The sequence below is a fragment of the Equus caballus genome, chromosome 11 (assembly GCF_041296265.1).
Source record: "Equus caballus isolate H_3958 breed thoroughbred chromosome 11, TB-T2T, whole genome shotgun sequence".
Classification (NCBI taxonomy): Eukaryota; Metazoa; Chordata; class Mammalia; order Perissodactyla; family Equidae; genus Equus; species Equus caballus.
The window spans coordinates 29788875-29813404 of NC_091694.1; the positions used below are offsets into that span (position 1 = coordinate 29788875).

At 36.7% G+C, this 24530-nt stretch overlaps 1 protein-coding gene across 14 annotated transcripts in view; it reads left to right on the forward strand.

The window, feature by feature from the left end:
• Positions 1–24530, forward strand: part of STXBP4 (syntaxin binding protein 4) — a 156120-nt gene that overhangs the window by 5988 nt on the left and 125602 nt on the right. For 7 of the 14 annotated variants that reach the window (XR_011422993.1, XR_011422992.1, XR_011422996.1 and 4 more), the window contains exons 2-7: positions 5764–5833; positions 6305–6429; positions 9943–10075; positions 19034–19140; positions 19317–19536; positions 20531–20609. Coding sequence is in view for 8 of the 14 variants with exons in the window: in XM_014741252.3 (XP_014596738.3) it covers positions 6383–6429; positions 9943–10075; positions 19034–19140; positions 19317–19536; positions 20531–20609 (586 nt within the window). In the remaining 6 variants the exon portion in view is untranslated. Of the gene's footprint in view, positions 1–5763; positions 5841–6304; positions 6430–9942; positions 10076–19033; positions 19141–19316; positions 19537–20530; positions 20610–24530 lie in introns of all 14 variants that reach the window. The other 7 variants (XR_011422990.1, XR_011422994.1, XR_011422995.1 and 4 more) reach the window with 1 other exon arrangement.

The window sequence follows — 24530 nt, forward strand, 5'->3', positions numbered from 1 at the left end:
ATAATTCTGTTAGTTATTATTGTTTACATTTTAGTGTATATTTATCCATAAATTAGTTTTTAAAGGTGAAATTATTCTGTACATTTCATTTTTACCCTGCTATTGTTTTTTACCTAATAATATATCTGGGAGTAATTTCCAAGTCAACGAATGTGAAACAATGGATCTGCATGGTCATTTTTGATGACTGTGTAATGGTATTTTATATGGGCATACTATAAAGTACTTAACCATTTATCAGTTTTTACGTATTAAGATGGTTTCTGATGTTTTGTCATTATTAACTGTTCTGTGACAGTATTCATGAACCAACAAACGTTTTTATGTGCTTGCTGGGTCACCTCTTACCATAGAGTATTAAAAGGGCCCAGTGTCCTGCCTTTTATAGACAAACCCGTTTTTGGATTTTCCATCATTACTTATATCCTCTCTCCCCAAATACCCTCATTAAAATGTTTTTGCTCTCTCACTTTCTCTGATCCTCTTTTTCTGATTGTTCATAATTATTCATTGAAGGTGCTAAATTTTCACTTTTGGGGGATGTTTTACAAGTTCTATAAGGCAAACTTACTTTCTTAGATACCTTCCTGTTTGAATATAAAATCAAGGAGTGCCCTAAATGTCCTTATTGCTCTCTCTGGAATCTGGTTACCTTATGTAGTATGTGAACCTGAAAAGACAATTCCGTCTCTCCTTTATGCACTTGGAGAGGCCACCAGTGAGTGCCCTCTCCTAAGAAAAAGCCACCTTGAGCTCCTTTCTTGTCTTTTGTTCCCTCTCTAGTAACATAAGCATTAGCCCTCACGCTCAGTAATGAACTTTTAGATCCCCAGTCAGTTGATCAAGATAATCTGATGGATCTTGAAAGACATCTAGATGTATATGAGGCCAACAGCTTCTGACAAAGCACCTATATGCTGAGCTTTTTACTATTATTATTACTATTAGACTGTTTGGGCTTAGTAAGTATTAAGCCAAGAAATCTCTCCCTCACTGTTATCACACTTTGTCCTTCTTCCTTGTCCTTCTGGTTATATTTTCACTTTTGAGAAACAACTAAAAGACGTTACAGTTCCTTGACCACACAGCTTATTAAGTACTTTGAAGTAAATAAAGAACCTTGGCAAGGGAGGATAGGAATTAGGCTATTGTTTATAACGCTCTTATAAATCTATTCCAGATGTATATTATTTTAATCTTTGCAATGCTAGCTCAGTAAGTCTTCTGATTGTTGTCTGTAAGATGTATATACGTGTGTGTGTGTTGAAGTGTTAAATAAGATGTACTTGGATATAAGCATACTGCAGTTAGACAATTTTCAACTAAAATCTAACATATGAATTGTGCCAGTTTTTCCTTCAACTGGTTTATTTAGTAAAGTTTTCAAGTAAAGACATTCAATCATATGGTAGAATTTAGGGTGGGAGGGAAATTATTTTCTAGAAGATACTACTCTTAAGGCTTCCCAAAACGGTTTTTGTTGTTTACAAAATAGTAAGATGTTTTAAAAGGCATTAAGTTAACAACAAAAAAAGATAAAAATACCTAGGAATTAACTAGATAAGAAATGTGCAAGACCCGTATGAGGACAACTTTAAGACACCACAGATATGACACAACTAGGATGTGCAACTAAGATATACAACTATGTACCAGGGGGACTTGGGGAGATAAAGCAGAAAAAAAACAAAAACAAACCAAAAACACCATCACAGAAGGTCATGAAATAAGACTTGAACAAATGGAAAGACATTCCCATGGATGGGAAGAGGCAACATCATAAAGATGGATACCAATACTTCCTCAATTAATTTGTAAATTTAACATGATTCCCTGATAATTAGCATTATTTTGTTTTGTTTTATAACAAGATAAGGAGATTTTTAAGTTAATGTGTAGAAATGAACAACCGAAAATAGCCAGGGAAACTTGGTTAACAAAAGAGCAGTGAGGACCTGTTCACCTCAGAGTAATATGACCCATACCCTCAGGGATTGTATAGTGCACAACCTGAACAGCTGGATGCTTTGTGCCTGATTGTAGCTCTTTCTGTATCAAAACAAAAGTCAAAGAATCAGAGTATTTATTCATATTTGTTTATGTATGTATGAAGGAACTAAAAGGATTCACAAGAAACTAAAACATTAGGTACCTAAGTGTGTGGAAGTGGTGTGGAGGTGGACAGGATGGATATATACATCTGTTTTATCCACATTGGAATGTACTAGTTATTTTTAAAAATTAAAAGACAATATTTTGTATTATGGTAACTTCATCAAGTTAATTTTTACCATCATTTCTCACAGATGTTTTTATCCTTTATTTTCTCTATTTTTGGTCTAGTAGAAAGGACTAATTTTCTGAAGTATTGAATGTCATGTCTCTGAGAATATAAATTATTAAGTCCGTTATTCAAACATCATATGCATGATGGACAGATTTTTTATCTGATGATTTCTAATTATATGCAATGAAAACTTTTAATGAGATGGTAAGTAAAGCAATTCATATATCAAAGTAAGGCTCTGATTAAATTTTCTGGAATAGATTCATCTTATAAAACAAAATTTTTTCCCCAGTGTTCCACTTTCTCTATTTTTTGCTGACCTAACCTTTTCCCACTTATGAATCAACAAACTAGAAAAACAATATATTTTCCTTGAATGGGCCTATTTTTGGTAAAAGAATAGAATGTTTTCTTTCTGTGTCATTCATTAATAATGTGAAGTTGGTGGGGGGGTGCAGTGTTTATGTAACGTTACTCGAACCCCTATTGATTGAGGGCCTTGCTCGCTTGTGTAAAGGAAGGAGTAGGAAAAAGGCAAGGGAAAGGCATTTAATGCTATTTAAGGGTATGACAATGGACACCATGTTCATTTAAAAAAGAAAGCCTGCTGTTTGGATGGGTAAGATTAAACCCATTTCTGTTATTGTAAAAAAGTGTAATCAATAGTATCATCTTCATAGAAGAGAGACAGCATATTAGCACTATTAACACTCATCCTACTTTTTTGGAGAATGGCATTTTTCCACATAAATGAATTTCCCAGCATACTGTAGTGAAAAAGCTGGTGTTTGAAGCCAGGCAGAACTGGATTCACAATCCACTTTACAACTGCTTAGCCTTGTGGCCATGGACAAGTGATATGGCTTCTCCATTGATTGGTTTTCTTTTTTGTAAAATGGGTTAATATTACCTGCCTCTTGGGGTTCCTGTGAGGATAAATCCTTTAGTATGCTGTGTGGCCATGTTGGTGTTTAGTAATGACTCCTCCATTCTGGGTCAGGTGGCTTCCTCCCTGCTCGCCCAGCACCCTGTGCATCCCACTGCAGAGCACTTAGCACCCTCCTGACGTCTGTTTACTGACTGTCTCTGGGGACAACTCTGCTTTTTAATCTCACTTCCAGTGCTCAGGACACTGTCAGGCATGTTAGGTGAATGAAATAATTTAAACACTTAAATTTCTTTCTAATGCTTTAACATAGAAATATTTTAAATGTCTTGTTAAGTATGACGTAACAATGACACATCCATTAGACTTGGGTATGTTCCAAAACCTGGGGACGCCTTGTTTACTATTCCTGCCTTAACGTGAGATGCCGCCAAGGGGTTAGATATTGTTTCTAAGGCTGTATGGCTAGCATATAGCGGTATTGCCATTTGAACTCAGGTTTGTTTTTTTTTACTTGTGTCTAATGCATTTTCTATGATATTAAATAAGATAAATATGTTTGAAATACTTAGCATGGTGTGTGACACATGGTGCCAATAAATGGTAGTTGCTGTTATTATTATTATATCAAAACTTCCTCCCTCGAGGTTTGAGAATCTGCCCCATGCATGTATTATTAAAGCAATCTGTAATGAACTTAAGAAAACTTGGTTTTAGAATTGAACTCTTCCGTAGCTCCATCAGTCTTGTGGACTGCAGCGGCTCTTGATTCTGTGTCATTACTCAGTCAAAGCCCTAGGATTTTTAGCTCTTCCCTCAAGTCCTTGCTCTTTTCCCCTTGGGGTACTGAGTAACCTTCTTGGTTCCTGACCATGAGACTCTGCCTGCTGACAGTGATGTTGCTTGGTTGCTTCATTTCTCAGCTGCTTTTGATCTGGATGCCCCCACTGTTCCCAACACTTGCTGCAACAGGTGCTATTCTGAAAGTTGAAGTAGGTTTTTAACACTCAGGCTGGTGATTCAACTCTGTGTTAGGCTCCTAGAAGGTAGTTGGTTCTTTCTTCAGGATCCACTTAATTTATTTACAGAAGAAACTATGATGTCTTCTACATAGAATGGTTGGAGAAGAGATGGGGTAATCCCCTTGATTTTAGTTCTCTGTCTGAGTTTTGCTCCCTCTAGAATTTTGGGTTTCTGAGTCCTTAACCTCTCTGGGATTCTGCAAGTTCGGTTCGTGGAAGATGACGTGAGTAAGCCATTGCCTGTACATCTTCTTTTCTTGATCTTCCAAACTGGACTAAACCACCAGCATCCACTGTGAAGTCAGTAAGGATGAGAATATCCTGTTTGTAAGAACTGATGAAGTTGGACTTTGCTGAACAAATCACTAACCAATCAATGAAGTACAAGTCTAGTCTTTTGCCTGATGACTGAATCTCAAGCCAATCTATGAAGTAGCAACCTAGCCTCACCTCCTCTAGCACCAATGAACTCTTCTTTACTATGACTCACCTCATCTTCCTCCCTTTTCCCTGTAAAAGACTTGAGCCCCTCTCCTGTAATCAGGACACTGTTTGGGTTTCTACCTGAATCTGTGCTCTCTGAATTGCCATTCTTTGATCCCAAATAAACGCTTGCTGCTGGTTTCTGTTTTTGTAGGATGACAGCTTCCTTCTGCAGCTCCCTCCAGCTATTTCCTAGGCCAGAATTTTTGCGGTGGATCAGTTACTGGTGTGCTGTGTTGTTGATTTCCCCTCAGCTTCTCAGAGTTATAGCATGCCGCCTCTGCTTACCTCAGTACACCGTACAAATATTCCCATGTTCTGTATGTGTGCTCAAACTTGAAAGTGTTTAAGACGGCTTTCTGTAGCTTTCAGCTTATTCAGTCCTCCTTTATCAATTATCCTACCATCTATTTTTTTCTTCTAGCAATTTGTTGAAAATCATCTAATGTCTCTTCCTCCGTATATTCATTAACATTATGAGTTTATATGGTTTGTAACCCTTTACTCTCATTTTAGTGGGTTCTGTGGAGGGAAAGATACATGCCAAGGTTAAGTTGCTGTTTTTAACTGAAAATCAGATTTTTAAAAAATTGAATTTTATTAAGGTATAATTGATTTATAACAAACAGTACATATTTAAAGTGAAGCAATTTGGTAAGTTTTGACATATGTATCCACTTGTGAACCCATCACTACTACCTACTGTACCTGTGAAGAAACAGGCTTGGAGAAGGCTAGGAGCTCAAATTGGAACCCAGGTCTATCTGATGTCAAGGTCTGTGCCCTAGGCTCTGAAACCTGAGTTCTAGCTGGAAAAACAACCATTGACTATTTCTCATTTGTATGGGGAAAGTACAGAATCTCTCTGAATGTCTACTCATTTCTTTAATAAAAGAGTTGTGCTAAATGATCCTAATGTCTTTTTCAGCTTGAAGTTTCTGTACTTCATTCATATTTCTTGTGCAGAGGTGGTAAATCTCTGTTCAAATACAAATTTTTTAATTAAAATGAAACTGCACTGTTCTCTGTAATTTTCACAGTGGAGCTATATGAGATATTAGAATAATATTTTTTTCTTTCTGTAGGAAAGTGTTTAAGAAGCTCATGGAGTGGTATGAGTCAGAGTAACATAGGATCCTCAGGAAGTCCCTCAAGGTAGTTGGTGAGACAACAGGAATTTCTGCTTTCTTCAACAGTGTGTTGTGTAATTATTTTGCAGGCGTTCTGACTATAAACCTCCTAGCATTGAGCTCACAAGAGACATTTCCCTCAGTCTTTTATTAATTTGAAGTTTTTAAGTTTACTAATGGTGGAAGCTGTAATAGTTACCTAAAGCTTGATTATATCCTCACTTCTGCCAGAAAATGTAGATTTGATATCGATATAGATATTGATAATGATATGTAGTCCTATATCTATCTACCTACAGAACTATCTTTACATTTCTCGGATGTGATCAGTAATGACTAAAATACCATAGCCCAAAATAAATAAAATACATCTACCATCTGTACACATGCACATATTGTCTATGTGCCAGGTGTATGTAATGTTTTTATGCAAAGTTGAAATCAAATTTGACTGTCCTAAGACATGACAATTGATTTTCTACTTCTCCCATCTTAGGAAAAGAAGAATTTATAGACTTTTCATCCAGATCTTCAGTTGTACAGCTGTTAAGTCCAAGGCTGCTGTGGTGAAACCATGAATAAGAATGCGTCTGCTGGAGTGTCATCTGGTCTACTTGAAAAGTAATTGTTAAATTAAATTTAGTATGTTCTGATCTATCCTGGTATGAAATATGTACATATTAATGAAAGTATGGTGGAAAGTTTCATACAGCTAATTACCTGTGGCCTAAGATAGCAGTAATGAGAAAGTCAATCAATAATTACCTTTCAGTATAAGTCAATTATAGGACAAATTCTGCATTCTCTTTTAGAATTATTTATAGATTGCTTTTTAAACATTTGTTCTGATTTGTTGAATATCTAAAATATTTTATAATTCCAGTAGTATAAAAATAACAACATGAGATTAACTTTCGCTGAGTAACAAACCACCGTAAAGTGCCTTAATCAACAAGCGTTTATTCTTTCTCATAATTCTGTGGGTTGGCTGGGGAGTTCTTCTGGTTTGCACTAGATGATGTGGGAGGGCCTCATTCGCATGTCCTGGGGCCTTATCTGGGAAGGCTGGATGGCTGAGCTCTCTCTTTTAGACCTGGTCTCTCATCCTCCAGGAGGCTGGCTCAAGCTTTTTCGCATGGTGGCGGAATGGTTCCCAGCAACAAGCACAAGTGTTTTCCAAATGTCTATTTCCCCCACATTTGCTGGTGTACCCTTGACTGAAGCAATTCACATAGTCCTGTCCAAATTCAAGGGGTAGAGATAGAGACTTTACTTTTTAATGGAAGGAACAGTAAAGGCACATTCCAAGGGGCATGCAGATAGGAATGGAAAGAATTGGTGGCCATTTTGCAAACATGTAACATACATATAACAAGGTATATTTAGAGAAGTCTTACTTTCATTCTTGTTCTTCACTCTGTGCCCTCATTCCTCCTATAGATAACTGTGTTTATCCTTGGTTCTTTTTCAGTGCTTCTTTTTGAATAAGCAAATTCATATACGTATAAATAAGCATACGTGTGTGTATGTATATATGTATACATATACACATGATAATTATACGTATTTTTTTTCTCAAAGCTATTATTCTGTTCAAAGTTCCACTGTACGTTAGACACTCTTCTACTCTTGCTTATACAGTGAACAAGTGTACAGCAGCCCTTTGGTTCAGGTTCGCAGATCTTCCCTGGAAAAGGGGTGTCAGGCCAGTTAGGATGTCTTTCTCTGATGCCTCCTCCTGGGAGCCCTGGAAAGCTCCAGTCTCCAGGGCACAAGCCGTGCCCAGCTGTGTGGTGTGCAAAGAGCTCCGTGCACAGGGCCCCGTGCCTTGGTGCTGAACAGCTTTACTTTCTGGGACAGCGCAGAGTTTCGTTCAACTACTTAGGGCAAAATCAAGCCCATGGGAAAGAATCACATGACTGTAGCAAGACGTCTCAAAATACCCAGGCTCCAGCTCTCAGGCTCCACTTGCCAGCATATTCTTAACTACAAGGTGTCATGTTATGTGTGCTGTTTTCACCTTACTTTTTTTTAACTTAAAATTATATCTTGGTGATCACTTCATATCATAGTTTATAAAGATCCTCCTTGTACCTTGTTATAAGTGTATAGTATTCTACCATGTGGATGTACCATAGTTTATTCAGCCAGTACCTTATTGATAGACATTTGAATTGTTTGCAGTTTAGGAGGATTACAAATTTTGCCAAAATGAATAACCTAGTATATAAGTCATTTTGTATTTTTTGCCAGAGTATCTTTGGAATAGATTCCTAGAAATTAGATTGCTGGATCAGAGGGTATATTTAGACATTACCAAATTCCCTCTTTAGGAGTTAGGCCATTTCACATTCCCACCAACAAAGTACTAGAGTACCTCTTTTCCTACAGCCTTGTCATCAGAGTATATTGCTGAAGTTTTAAAGTTACGTTGATCTGCTACATGAATAGCTGTATCTCTGCCTAGTTTTAACTTGTCGTTCTCTCATCGTGATTGAAGTTGAGCAGAACTATTTTTAATAGCAAAAAAATAAATAATATAAATTCTTAGCAATAGGGCAATTTTAAAGTAATGTCCTAGCCAGTAAATACGTTGCTGTGTTAACAATAGATACTTTCGTAGATTAAAAAAAAGAGGGATCCTTTACTGAATCAATAATATATGCTGGAGATCATGTGTGTCTTTATTGAAAGAAATTTAGCACGTTTAAGAGGTTACTGGAGTACCTCGTAAGGTGCTTTAGTTCCTTCTCTCCTTCGTCTTTCTCATGTGTAGGCTTCACTCCTTTACGCCCTTGAACCTAATATCCCATCAAGATGGGTCGAGGTTCTGAAATCCATGACGGTAGAACATTTTGAACATTTAGAAAGGATCCAGTCCTTTCTGCCTTTTTTTCTAGCTAATTGACTATTGCCCTGTTACCCAGCCAGGCCTTCCAACATTAGAGCTGAATTCAATGTAATGCAGCCATAAATAATGTGCTATGTAGAGAGCAAAATAGTCAAAAACATGAGTTTTGTAAGATTTTTAAAATTTTTCTTTCATTCTTTTTTTTATAATCTAACTTTTGAATACAAGTTTTCTTAAAGATATAGTTAGGATTTCTATGGCGGAAAGTAAGAAGCTATAAGCTTCTGTAAGATGTGAAGTAACTTTTTTTAATAGCAGCTTCAGTTTTTTCCTATGTTTGAAGATAGCTGGAACTCCTGTATTCCACAGTGGCTTTACTACACCAAGGAAGCAGATCTCATACCATATTTTACCTCTGGAGTAAGCTAGACTGGGCTCACATTACTGTTCTCCAGCTTTGTAACCTTAGGCCACCGAGTTAACCTTCCTAGATTTTGGTTCTTTTAGAAAAATGAGGATAAGAATCTTAGGGATTTTATAAATACTGAACTGAATGGCGTAATGGATGCATATCACTTAGCACAGTACCCAGCACATAATAAGTAAGCAGGCAGCCCTAAGCCATATTTCAAACTTTGACCAGTAGAAGTCTCTGCTCTGACCACGGTGTCCAGAAAGGTCCCTTGGGGTTTACCTTTTGCAGAATTCTTTTGACAGTTCCTTCTTTTCTAATGGCGTTGCTCTTATGTCTGGCAGAAATTACAGCTGGAGCAAGTGCTTCGTACCAGGCAAATACTCTTTCTCAATTAAAAGGATAAACTTTATTTTTGAGATTCAAATGGAGATCGTATTTATTTTGCTTTAAATGACCAAAAACATGTCTTTTAAAGTCGTTACCTAACGCATTAAAATATTCAGTGTAAGAATTCTTCAGTGTAGTCTAAAAATCAACTAAAAGTAAATCTTTTCAGTCACCTGTACTAAATCTTTAAATTTATCTCAATAGTATATTTAAAGTATTTTCCTTGGTTCTCCAAAGAAGTAAGCATTATTGCTATTATTTCTTTTACGGTTTGGTTGTTTTGTAGAGAAAATTAAAAATGTAGGTAAGGAAATCCATTTGATTGCTGTTGTATCACAGTGCTTTTCTAAATGCAGTTGGTGGTATGTGCTGAGGATTTTGAGTTATCTACACCTAAGAATTTGACTTAACTAGTAGTTTAAAGAAGAAGTAGGTCCAGATCTCTAGGCTAACCTGTGGGTGCTCATGTACTTTGTCTTAGGGATCCTGCCCTTCAGATGATTATGGTTACCAAGGAAACAGGCCTTGGTCTGAAGATCCTAGGAGGAATTAACCGGAATGAAGGTCCCTTGGTATATATTCAGGAAATCATTCCCGGAGGAGACTGTTATAAGGTAAAAATGAAAATAAAAGTAAGCCCTCATCAAAAAACAAAAGCCCTCGTGATAAGGCTTGTTTTTCTACTTCATCAGTAAATTTGTAGTATTGACTGAATGTGCACAGTGACCATCTCTCAGTGGAATATACAAAGAAACTGGAAGATAGACGTTTACCCTCAAGGAGCTTTAACTTAACAAATGAACATGAAACAAATACGAAAATGATAGATTTCGGCTCTGTTATATATGTTTAATTATATGCTGTTCAACTGTTATCCTTTGTCTGGTTGAGAGAAATTATATTTGAAGATGTTATCTATGTACTGCTCTTGAGTTTGCATTAAGTTAGGTCGCTTAAACTTGAACTGCATTCATTTAGCCTCTCCTAAATGCAAAACAGAACAGGCAAAAACACTCAGCAACTAAAATCCATTCATTTCTGAATTTACAGTAGTTCTGGTTGAGTTTGTTAATTATATCACTAATTAGTTGCCCACATGAGAACTTCAATTTTGAATTTAGATCAGAAAATATCCTTTTTTAGGAAATTAGAAAATCTTACTCTTCTTTTCAATGTAAGAAATATGTAAATCCTGAGTTCCTTTTTGCTCTGGTTTCTAGGCAGCTCAGACCCAAACTTGAAGCAGTAGCAGCAACATTGCTAACACACTGGTTACCATATTTGCATTCTCATTTCTCTTGGAGTTCATTTGCTATTTTACTGAAGTGATTATATATATATATATATATATATATATGAAGTGATTATATGTGTCTTTTGTTGAAAATGGCCTCCAGTGTTTTTTAGAGATATATATAAGAGATAAAGAATTTAATAAAATATTCTATGTTACTATCAAGCTATATAGCATAAGAAGGGTTTCTCCTATCATTAAGTTTGTTCATATTGTTGTTTTTCTTATTGTTTTCATTGTTTTGGTTGAATAAATAGCCCTGCCCTTATCCCCATCCCCACCCCTAACACTTCTTTAGCAATCATTTTGTCTATTCAACTGAAATTTTTTTCCTTGTTAGTAAAAAAAAAAAAATCAGTTTCACTAATAACTTCCAAAATACTAGAAATGGTTTTAATTGTTTCAGGTTTGTTGAGATAATGATATATCTTCCAAATACACTTACTGAGTTGTAAGTCTTATATAAAGAGTTTAGGATATTATAATGATACAAATTTTTGGCTGTTGAATTTAAATTATTAACCAAATAGCATATTTAAATGCTAAATTTAAACAAATTCAAGCAAACAAAAAGATGAAGCTTTTCTTGTAAGAATTGACATGTTTATAGTACTGCTGTAGTTTTAAGCTGAGATGTGTATACGTGTGTGTGTGTTCAGCATAGCTAAGATATTTCTTAGACTACACTTGATGTAATGCAATAATAGATCACGGTACCTAGTAAGTGATGAGAATTTGCTTTTAAGGCAAGCATCAATTTCTGCTTTGTATTCCTGTGGGAAATATTTGTAGTCAGAGTGATAAATTGACAGCAGTGGTGCTGAGTGACTCTTCATCTGCTGTCAGTGATAGCAGACTGAGAAGTTATACCTGTAATATATAGTTTTTCTTGTTGGTTTTCTTAGAGTTTCATTGTTTGAAAGGGTATTAAAAAGCAAAACCCTGTAATGGACTGTATTCTGTGTTTACCACTAGAGAGCAGCACAGAGTTATTAATGTTCTTTGACATCCAAAATAGAGAAATGTAGACGGAGAAGAATAAAGAAGTTTGCAGTGCTTACATTTATTTTTGTATACTTCCTCAAGGTGGAGAGTTATATGCGTATTTACCCTGCAAATACAAAATGGGTACAATTTTATTTTAAAATGTTTTAATTAATAGTAATAACATTTACAGTGTTCTAAATACTGTTAGAATGTTAATAAATTCCCAATCTGCATAAAATTTCTACAAAGTAGATGTATTCATAGAATAGGAAACACAGGCTCATAAGGTTATCCTTGTTAAGTTGTAGAACTGAGCAACTGTTAATATTTTTAAAATGCATATGAGTGCTTTCACTTGCTCTAATTTAATACTATATTGTTTCAGAAGTAACAGTATAGGCAATCTCAAGCTTATATATGGATTATATTCCATTTATATTCCCAAACTTCATATGTTATGGGGTTATTGGAACTCAGAAGGGCTCTTCCTTAATTAACCATAGTTAGTGCCCCTCCCTCAGACACACGCACACAAATGTGTTTTCCACCTGGCAGATATGAAATACAATACTGGTTCAGTAACCAAAATATCATGTTTCTTTGAAAAACATTCAGAGTTCAAACTTGGAACATCTTGAACACATTTTTCCAGTTCAAGTAGGAAAGAAGATTCTCCCATCTCTAAGAGTTAAAGGCAGCCTGTAGGTGGGGACTGAATTAAGGAGTTACGAGAACTCCAAGATACTTTTCACCCCACGAGTCAGTCACATATCAGTCTGGAGTCGTCAGTGTTCAATCTTAGACCTTTTTCTGGCCTAGATACTCCTTTGAGCTTCCTACCCACATAACCACTTGCCTCATCAACATTTCCACTTGGATCTCTTAAAGGCATCTCAAACTCAGCATATCTGTGGCAGGACTCATGACAGTCTCACCGTATCTTCATCTGCCCATCTCTTCCCAGACAGGGCCTCTTCCAGTGTTCCCACTCTCAGTGAATGACACCTTCTAGCTGCACAGTCAGAAAAACCTAAAAGCATCCTAACTACTGCCTCTCCCTTAGCATACACATTCAGTTCATTCACACATGTCTTGATTTTTTACTCTCTAAATATCTCTTGAACCCATCAGTCTTCTTGAGCTCTGTTGCCATCACTGTACCTTAAACCACCATCACTTTTTATCAGACCTCACAGTAGCTTTGTCTGCTCTTATGCACCATGTCCATTTCCCTCCCAGCCTACCTTACTAATACGTAGTTGCCTACCAGTCTCCGTATAATGTGACTTCTGCTCTCGACTTCTCTGGTTCTCCATCTCTGTGTTTCCTGAGTAGCATTCTTTCAGTTTCTGGAAGGGGCCAAGTTGTTTCTCATCTCATATGCTGTTTCCTCTGACTGAAAGCAGCTCCCCTTGCCCCCCGCCCCTGACTTTCCCATTACTTCTAGATATCAATTCAAAGTTTACTTCCTGAGGAGTGTGTTGCTGCCCTCTGTCCCTCCCCCCGATCTAGGCCACGTTTTTTTTCCTATGTATGCTCCTAGATCCTGTTCCTTTCTTTCATATCACCTGTCTCAGTTTGTAATCATACACTAATGTGTGTGATTATTTTATTAAGTCTGCCTGAACCACCAGACAGTGTGTTTCCTAAGTGCAAGGATTCTGTCTGATTTTATTCACAGGAATAGCCTTAGTCCCCAGTGTAGTAACTGACACATATTAATTCCTCAATATTTATGAATGAATAAATGAATGATCCCTTAGTTATTCTGTCATGTTTCTGAGAATTACTGATCTGCCTGTTTACAATTCCACTGCCACCATCTGGGCTCCACACCAAGGTACCTTTCCTCCCTGGCCCTTTGTGTTGGATTCTGGACAACCCTTTGAATATTTCAAATGTTTTTGTTTCTTTCTTTTTCTGCTAATAACATAAAGAAAGCAGGCAGTGGTCAAATACTTTTCTTCAACCCTGATACATTTTTTTTCTCTCCCTTTCTAGCATCTCTGAAATTGAGACGGATCTTACAATAAATGTCATAATATAATTGGCAGCATTTTTTCTTTTTGTGATTCATAAAGTAATGCTGTACGTTATAATCAATGTCATCTTAGATTTGATAAATTCATGACTTTTTTTGGTCAAAAAAGGTGAAGACAAAGATCACACAGATATAGGTACTAGTGGTTAGTTCACGAAGGATTGAAGTAGTGCATATTTAACTTTCAGAGGGAGTACGTTTTTAGGATATGCTGAGCATGTCACTGGAACTGGGACCAAGGAGTTTTGGATAAATGGGCCCAAGATGTCTGGATGGTAAAGGGTAAAGAAACCAGTCCCATTGGTAGGAGCTAAAGGAGTAGCAGCTAAGAGGGTTTACTTTGCAATGTCACTCTCTTTCCTCCTTTGCATTACTGTTTCTGTGAGAGCCACCTTAATTTCCTCAGACTGTTTCCTGGGCCTTATGAATTCATTGTGGACTTATTACATAAAAGATACTATGCTGGGGGAAACAACCATGAAAGGACATGGTTCTGGCCAACTGAAAGAATCAGTGCTGCTAGTTTGAGAGTTGCTGAGTTAATATGCTCTAATGGGAGAAAAAAGATGTGTAAAAAATAAGAACAGGAGGCCAACCTGGTGGCATGGTGGTTACGTTAGTGTGCTCCGCTTTGGTGGGCCAGGGTTTGCAGGTTCAGATCCCAGGTGTGGACCTATACACCACTCATCAAGCCATGCTGTGGCAGTGTCCCACATATAAAATAGAGGAAGATTGGCAGAGATGTTAGCTCAGCAACAATCTTCCTCAAGCAAAAAAGAGGATGATTGGCAACAGATGTTAGCTCAGGGCCAATCTTCTTCACAAAAATAAAGAAGAAGCAGCAGAAGAAGAACAGTACAAAGTAAGTGCAATAATATAAGTAAGTAAACGTGCTTTTGGAGCAAAGAGAAAGGAACAATTAAGCAAATCTAGGGAGCTGGGGAAAACTTACAGCAGAGATGATGTTTGATTTTGGCTGTGAAGTTTAAGTGAGAGTTCATCAGAGAAAGAAGTGGCAAGGTGGGCGGTGGCATTCTAGACAGGAATTAGTATGTGTAAAAGCATTAAGGCTTGAAGAACATTTTCTGAGAATGGAATGAAGAATTTATATGCTGAAGAGGGAAGGTGGAAGATGAGGCTAGCAAAGTAGCTTGCAGCTCCTTCGTTGTGCCAGGTTTGGGAAGTTAAGGCGTTTCAACTTTTCTCCTGGTGGGCAGCCATCAAAGGTTCTTAATTTGAGGAGTAACAGGATTAGATTTGCTATCAGTGTGAAAATTGCCCATAACAGATAAGGCATTCTGAATCAACTCACCAGTACTTAACACCTACGATGTGCAAGGATTTTATATATGATATTTAATTATTATAGCAAGCTTGTGTGATTGGTGTTTATCCCCACTTTAACTGAGAAATGGGAGTCTCATGGAGGTTAAGCAACTTGCCTAAACTCACATTAATAACTGGTATTAAAAGAAGGATGCCTCCGGTTGAAAGTTTGGAAAGTATACGAAAGGAATCTGTAAGGCTTGCGGGAGCATCCTTAGTAGATAGGAATGATGAGTCAGTCAACTCAGTCAGGCTGTATAGATGGTTTCTGATAATATGGGAGCCTGTTATTTGGAAATCTAGATAATAGTAATCCATAATCTGAAAAGAACAGTGCTGGTGGTGTTTACAGAAGTGTTTGAGTGGTCAGGAATACATTATTATTTCAACATCTTTATAAATGTCAATGTGAATGAATTCAGACTCTGAAGTTGGGCAAGTGAGAGTGCTTGGCACGTTGCCTGCCAAATTGTATACAGTTGCTCAGCAACTGCTGAGTCAGAATCTAGACCGTGTGGAAGAGGCCTCGGCATATCCCCGAAGTTAGTATCTTCACATATACATTAATCCAGCTGGGACAGAATTCACTGGTTTTGGATGCTAGACTTTTACAGAAATAGCTTTGTTTTAGTTTGCAGTTTCTGACTTTTAAACAGGTTCAGAAATTCACATGATCAGCTAAGATCTTATTCTAGGAGGCAAAGAAAAAAAAACTGCTGTGAATACTTTCTAGAAGGAAAAATATATATAAACACCAGAAGGCATTATTCTTCGTCTCTTCTCTGACTCTTGTCTTGCTGGAAAATGCTGCTTCATTGCGTCAGTGTATTTTAATAGGAGATGTGTTCAGTGGCCGTCCTGAGAGCTTTGTGCTCTGTGCTGCAGTGCTGTCCAGGCTGAGGGGAGAATGTGGGAGGCAGCAGGTCAGCGTAAACCCTACTGCCTACCGCTCTTCTCTGTCGCCTCTTTCCCCATGACCCTGACAACCAACTGTAGTCTCTCCAAGGTACAAGGATACAGGATCTTCCTCCAACAATTTAGAATTTAATTCTCAGTTCCTTAAGGAGGAGATTGTGTGCCTACCCCATCCCCTTCCTTCTCTCTGTCTCATTGTTGATGAAGATGGAGCTAGCCAGTTGTAGAGCTCAAATTTTAATGCGGGTCTGCCTGATTGCCAAAGCTCCTGCTCTTCCCACCTCAGTCCGCTGCCTCTGATGGCTCCTGCCCAGATGAAAGATGCATGTGTTGCCATCTGACTTGTAGTCCTCATTGTAGAATTCTCCCTTTGCAAGGAAGTTGAATAAAAGGAAGGAGCTTTAATACCAAGAACATTTAGATGAAAACAGAATGACCTAATATTTACTGACCACCACCCCAATTCTGAAAGAACCTTTCCTTCCTTGTCAGTGTCCTTTAAATGCTTTGCTCCAATAAAGCAGGGCTTTCTTCATTTTTCCCTTTTTTTCTTCTAAGTTATTGTCAGATTTGGGGATACAAGCCAGGAGTAGTATAGTCATTAAGTTTCCATTATGGTCTACCTTATCAAACTGATTCTAATGAATTCTTTTGCAGATTCCAAATGCTCTAGTGCTGGATTTAACAATACCATTTAAATAATTAACTAATTAATTTTAAAATTAGATAAAAAATTCTCTATTTGACCCTTACTTTCAATACCAGTTTTGGGACATAGAAGCCAAATATAATTCAGCTAGGTAGGCACACTGTTGAGGCAAATGTTGTGAGCTTTCTTTTTATTTTGGGGGGATGGAGAATTTCTTTTGTTTTTTATAATGTAATGTTTGACACACACAAAAGGATATTGAAACATATACCCAACTTATGAAACATAATAATAAAATGAACACCTATGGGGCCAGCCTGGTGATGTAGGGGTTAAGTTCGCACGTTCCGTTCAGCAGCCCCGGGTTCTCAGGTTCAGGTCCTGAGCACAGACCTATGCACTGCTCATCAAGCCATGTGGTGGTGTCCCCCATGCAAGATAGAGGAGGATTGCCATGGATATTCGCTCAGGGCCAATCTTCCTCACTAAAAAAAAGAAAAAAAAGAGAACACCTATGAATCCACTTGACTTAAGAAGTAGAAAATATAAGTACTGTGTGCTTTCCCCAGTTGCCTTCCACACCCTGCCTCCCAGAAATAAGCACTCTAGAATTTTGTTTATTCTTTCCTAACTTTTATTAGCCTTATTTTTTTGCCTGTGGCAAAAAGGTTGTTTTTCTCGTTTGTTACCATTTCACCTTAACCTTGAGTGAATGACTGTCCTCAAACTAAAATTCAGCATATTAAATTGCAAGCTAATGTACAAAAGTATCTAAGTATAGTCTGGGTATAGTTGATTTAAATGCATATGTAATCAAACTCTGTAATAAGATTTGGGCCCAGCCAATACAGAACTGTGTTTAGGAAATCTTACAAAGTCAGCTCTTTCATTTTACTGAACGTGTAGGATCCATATTGCTCCAAATTGCTTCATTTTTTCCAGCATTACTATTGTATTTTACTCCCCACACATTTATCAAATGGAAGGAAAAAAATCACTTGTGAATATAGCAATTGTGTTATAGTCTCTGACTTGGCTAGTTATATTTAATCACATACTTAGAAAATTCAAATTAGTTTCCAAATTTTATATATATTTTGAAATCAAATTGCTTTTTTGGTTTAACTTTTTAATAATATTTATAATTCAGAAGGGTCATAGGGTCATTATGCACTTAGATTATATCTTTTAGACAATATTTGAGATAACATGTGCCCATAAGATTTTTGATAAATATTTTGTATTTATTTAGTTGTTTTCCTATGTACTCAGTATTCCGTGTAAGAGGATAGCACTGTCTTTTTAAAAAACAAAAATAACTGCTGTTATTTAGCAGGAAAGTAACCATAAGTCATCATTATTATTTATAATGTAGTTTGGGTCAAAGATCAGTTATCCTAGGGATGTATCTTAGTAGGTAAGACTTTGAGGAAAGATATATTGTCGAATTTGTGGAATTTACTTAAATGCCATCAGGGTGAAAATCTAGCTTTTTAACCATGTAAGCTTCTTCCCTAGGTATGGAAATAATGCTTTCTGTCTTTTTATGAAGGCTAAATAGAGAAGTATCTTAGGAACTGAAAATGAAGAGAGCTCGTTTTTCTTTTCCAGTTTGAATTAAGAGAAAAGACAGATGAAGACTATGAAGCTTGCCTAACAAATACATTGAATCTTGAAACTGATATGCTATCTTATTCACTTAGGCTATTCAGTTAGCTTATTCCTTAATAGGCAGAGCCAGGACTTAGCAAAGACAATGCCAGGCAGTGAAATGGAAGTGGTCATTATTAGCAGGACATGACTGAAGCTATATGCACAACCAACTAGGAGGGATAGCAGGTCCAGTATAGATGTTTGATCATGAGATGGAGTATGGGTCTGGGGTCAGTGTAATTAAGATCCTTACTGAATTTTTAGAAATTCTTACTGTAGAATAAATCTTAACAGTTTGGTAGGATGAAAGATGCAAGGATGCTCCGAAACTAAAGTGAATGAGTCTTGTATTCTGAAATATCCTAGGATTATTTGACCTATTTTATCACAAGTCAGAGCTATATCTGTCTCAGTACCAAGCTTTTTAAGACAGGTTTCTTTTCTTGGTATCCCAAGCTATGTTTCGTAGGATTCCTTAGCATGCAAGTTTATTCAAGGTATACATAAACCATTCCATTTCATTCACATATGTTACTAAACCAGGCTTTAATCAAAACTTTGTGCTACTGAGCCTCTTTGTCTAAGATTTTCTTATCACTCTTTAAGACATTCTTCACTAAACTTTTTCTTTGCTTTAATTGCATCAATTATGTTTTTTTAAAAAATACTCTCATTAGTTTCTTTACAAATATTATTGTTTTTGTTAGGATGGACGTTTGAAGCCAGGAGATCAACTTGTCTCAATAAACAAGGAATCTATGATTGGTGTATCATTTGAAGAAGCAAAAAGCATAATTACCAGAGCAAAGTTGAGGTAATTCTCCTATCCATAAGATAGAATGAGTCATTTAGCATGTCTCCTTAAAAATAGTAATTTAAGATGTCTTGAATACTTTAGACCCTAAAAGAAGTATTTTTTGCTAATGTTTGAAACATTATCTGAGAATTCAATTCTACTTTATCTATAAAGTGATTTTTTTTTAATACCAGGTCAGAATCTGCTTGGGAGATAGCATTCATAAGACAGAAATCTGACGGCAGTCATCCAGAAAATCCGTCGTATACATCCCTTTTACAAGCTTCAGGAGAATATGGACCTCAAGCCTCAACATTTAGTCCTCTTTCTTTTCCCCCTGAAATGCTAATTCCGAAGACCTCATCCACTCCCAAAACTACAGATGCCATTTTACCTTCTTTTAAGATAAATCAGGTAATCTTAAATTTCTCTGTTTATTTATGTGCAGTCCCTAAATCCCCTATGTGTTTTTGTTTGTTATATATGTATAGAATTATAATTTTGATTGTACAGTTTGTTAACAAATTGGTATTTCCTTGAAAGAGTTTTTCTTTTTCTTCTGTTTCAGATTTTTATGCTGTGCTGTCAATCAATATTATTTTTCAAGTCAGTGTGTCCTTTGTCCACAAAATCATGATCAGGAATGACATCACAAAGATATGCCTAGGTGTCACTCAAAACTGTGTTAGCAATGTCCTGTTTATTTTCAGACTGTCTTTAATGTGATTGAGTTCACTATTATTTGTTTTCTGCCTGACTGAGACAGTCAGTCTTCCTTTTTGTTCTTTAGCTTCTTTCCTCCACAGTGAGGCTAATCCCAGCCATCCAGCGTAGGTGGCTCGTGTTCCCTCACGTGTGTGCGCTAGAATGTGGCTCACCCTAGTAGAGGCACACAAAAGGGTGAGTTTCTACATCAAAATTGAAATGATCAATTACTAACTGCTACAGCGCCCTAACAAATCAAAGTTATGAAACGGAGCATATACTCTTTAAATCTGTGTTAGCTATAAAACAAAATAGGAAACTCAAGTAGGCGTTCAGTGAGTGGAATAAAATTCGTCAAAGGTAGCTTCATTTTCAGGTGCATGCTAACCAGGTACAGAGTATAAGATTTTCTGTCAGCCCCTCCCTTATACTTGTTCTTTGGGGTTATAATACTCTTTCAAAGACAAGGTGCATGGCCTTGTGTTTTGTTGTCCTTGGACATGGTAGAGCTGAAAGCAGTTGTTACCTGAAATTCTGAATTGCTTTGTTTGAAGATGAATATACCAAAATTTTAGAGGTTTTATATTTTTTGGACTATTGCTTTAATTTCTTTAACCATTCTTTTTATGTTACCGTGAGCTTCTAGTCTGGTCTTTGACCTACTTAGAAAAAGACATTTCGTGTTCTTTATTTTCTTTCATAGATAAAAACTGGATACAAGAAAACAGAAGAGACTCTAATTACTTCTTCGGACAACAGCCCTACAGATGTGTCTAATACAGGTAAATGCACATTTAATTCCTTTTTCCTGTTATTTTTTCAATTACTCTGTCTCAATGAGGAGTACATAATGTGACTTAATAGACTTTAAAAAAGGATGCATTATGCCTTCTTTTCTTTCATGAATAAAAGAGCAAAATGAATGTATTGTGCAGTGGTCCCTGTTGGATTATGACTTTTATTGAACAAAGAGTTGAAATATTAGAAGATGCATTATCATAACAGTGTCTACAAAGCTGTAATGATCAACAAACTGTTGAAACCAATAATGAAAACTCTTCTATACATCAAGATTAGGTTGCCTTGTCCTTTTAGTGAAATACCAGTGAGGTATATAAAATGCACCTTTCAGAGAAATTATAGAAGGGAGCATAGCTTGAGAAAAGAAATATGTTTTGGTTTTTGGAAGAGATTATATAGATATAAGTTAGAAGGAACACAAGTGTTGTGAATTCAATGTTATTGGTTCTTAATTACTGTGCAATGGTTTATTGACTTTTTAAAACAATAAAGAATTAATTGTATAAGCTACTCATAAAAAAAGGATTTTTATCACGCTGTAAATTGTCCGTTGACTCAAATATCAAGAAAAAAATCCCTTTCCCTTAAATTGCCTCCAAAAGTTAAACAGAACAGCAATCTAAAAACTGTACTTATAGAAAAGAAAAGTTCATTACGTATGTCTAAATTATGATGCAAATTGTTACCCATATATTTAAATTTTTCATAGCATTTTCTTTCTAGATTAGAATTGCAGAGTAAGAGTTCGTATAAATTACTTAATGTCTTAGTCCATTTGGGCTGCTATAACAAAGTGTCACAGACTGGGTAGCTTATAAACAACAAACATTTACTTCTCACAGTTCTGGAGGCTGGAAGTCCAGGACCATGGTGCCAGCATGGGCCAGGTGAGGGCCTCCTTCTGGGTGCAGACTTCTCATTGTGTCCTCATATGGTGGAAGTAGCTGGGGAGCTCTGTGGAGTCTCTTTTATAAGGGCACTAATCCGTTCGTGAAGGCTCCACCCTCATGACCTAAGTACCTCCCAAAGGCCCACCTCCTAACACCATCATCTTTCGGGGTTAGGATTTCAGCATATGAATTTTGGGGTGACGCAGACGTTCAGACCATAGCACAGAGCTTGTGTACTTGACAGGAATTTAAAGTAGATTCCGTAGTAGTTTCCTCTGATTTGGAGCAGTATTTACCAGTGGATTAGTAGCAGTCTTTAGCCATAAATTATAAGCCTTTTTACTTAGTGAGATTTTTTGACTCTTGGAAACTTTATTAGTATTTAGTATTATACCCTTTATATAATTAATTTCCATTCTCTTGATATATTGTTTTTATTTTAAACTGGGAATCCATGTGAGAAAACAGATAAAGAAGCAAACCATGGTGAGGAGACATTTATGTAACATGTTTTTAATTTTGAAAGTAATTGAGCTGCTCAATGCCTCCTTTAGCCTTTTATTTAGCAAGCATTTACGAGTATGTCATGTATAAAAAACATATTTCAGTAGAAATTATGAAGGAATTAGGATATTTTCTATGAGATACTTGATAGTATGTTGTGAAATGAAACATAGGGTTAAAAAAACCTTCATTATTCAGATGAGAAAACATAAATATATACGTGTGTGTTTATGTGTGTGTGTGTTTAGTTTATCGAATAACTGCTGTTTGCAGTGTTCTGTGTTAACTAGAGCAGGGTGTGGGTGGTTTTAGTACTCTAAGGAGCGTAATGTCTTGTGGATAAGTAACACATTTGCACAAATAGTGTAAAGACATGAACAAAGTGGACTAAGGAAAGAAGTAGTAAGTGGCCTGAGAGTGGTATAGGGAAGGCACAGTGGTCAACCACCAGGCTCTGAAAGCAGACTTAGAAGTTCAAACCTTTGCTCCTGATTTATTAGCTATGTAACCTTGAGATAGTTGTCTCATGGGGTTGTTATGAATATTAAAGGAGATCATGCACGTCAAGCACTTAGCATCATAATTGCTACATAGTATATGCTCAATAAGTTTTGCTGTTATTATTATTAATATTACAGAACCTGCAGACTAGCATATAGCTCAGATAATATTCGAAGGCATGTTTTTAGAACAGAAGTGAAAGCTTTCATCCTTTACTTCAGTTTTGCATCCTCCCTCCTACCCCAAAAGTTAATACATAGTAAAGGATTTGTCACAATATGCAGAAATTTCTTGGCAAATGTTAGACATCATCCAGATCTTGAAGGAAGTGGTAAACATCACTTGATGGATGAAGGTAAGAGATATTCTAAGTGAAGGCAGCACCGTGAGCAAAAGCACAGAACTGAGGTTGAGCTGGATGTCAGGTGACCCTAGGAGGCAGATCTGATTGGAGCAAAGAGATCTTGGAGTAATGAATAAACTGAGGTAAATTTACATCAGTGACTCCAAGAAATGAGACTGGATTTTCTAATACAAAAATAATTTAATGAAAAATATATTTGAGTGAGTAAGCTGTATGTAAAGTCAATATTAAAATGCAGTTAAAATGGAAAATTTTTCTAGGGAGAAATAGCATTGACTTAGTCCCATTTTCTTACTTCCACATAAATGTGGCAGGATAGATGTTTCTGGAGGGGAAAAAGCAAATTCAACTCTAAATCATCTCTAGGTAACTTATATGCATTGTGATTTGTCTGACTGTTGTATTCTATAGATTTCTTATTTCAGAATCCCGAGTCGTTTACCATTGCCGTAGGCTGAATGAGGCATGAGCTAATGAGTGAGCTAAAAGCAGACTACAGATGTTCCTAAGGAATTCAGTAAAGAGTTACTGCATAAAGAAATGCTATCATTGTTTTACCTTTAACCATAGCCCAGGCCTTAATTTTCCTGCACTAACAAGGCTTTTGAAACAAAGCAGTGAAAGGGAAAAATATCCATGGAGTCATGGTCTTTACCGAATGGTATTGATCCTGCCCTTGTAAAACATTCCCTTTCTTCTTCTCCTAAAGAGAACAGGAAGAGCAGACCCGAGAGAATAATAGGCCAATCTTTGAAAAGTCTCACTCCCCCAGATAGGAGCAAATAAAGAGCTTGAGGCTGGAGTCGAGAGGTGCCATTGGCAAATGAGGAAAGCTGTCTGTCTACGAGGGGCTTTGCAGGTCTAACTATGAATTATCAAATCCTGTTGGATTTATACACAGATCCTCCTAAGGTTTTGGCTCAAAGGTAAAAGTTTAGCAGAAGGTTAGCTGGAAAAAAGTGAGATTTTGTTATGCCATGATTGCATATTGTTAAATGAGGGGGTTAGTATAATTTTACATTAAATCTCCTATTTAAATACAATGTCTCTGTGCTAATATTAACAATACTTACTTTATAGTTTTCATAGTAGTTTTCTATAATTTTTTATTTTACCTTTACAGTTCGTATAAGGTGGGCTGTTTTATTCTTCCTAATACAGATGAGAAAACTGATGATGAAAGATATTGGCACATTTATGAACTTTGCTTTAGCAATCGCGGGAGATGAGAATCCTAACCTGGTCACCTACTAGCTGTGTGATCTTGGGCTAACTTCTTTCTCTTATCTTTGGGAAGGGAATAAGAACACCTATGTCCTTGTGGTTATTGTAAAGATCAGTGAGCTTGTATATGTAAAGTACTTAGTGCACTGCCTGGCTAAAGTAAGCATAAATAAGAGCTAATCTTCTGTTATTTCCATTGTTACATATAGCAAATTTTTCTACTTAGGTGCAGGAAACCATCAGTGAGAATGCATGCCCTAGTGGGTGGGGAGGTTGTGTGTGTCCCTGTCTCTCCCTCTCTCTTTCTCTTCCCTTCTCCAGCTCTTCCACACATTTGCACTTGAATTGAGTAATTACGCGCAGGGTCAGTGGTGGTCTTGAGACCATGATCAGTTTAGCTTGGGTCCACCTAGCGTTAG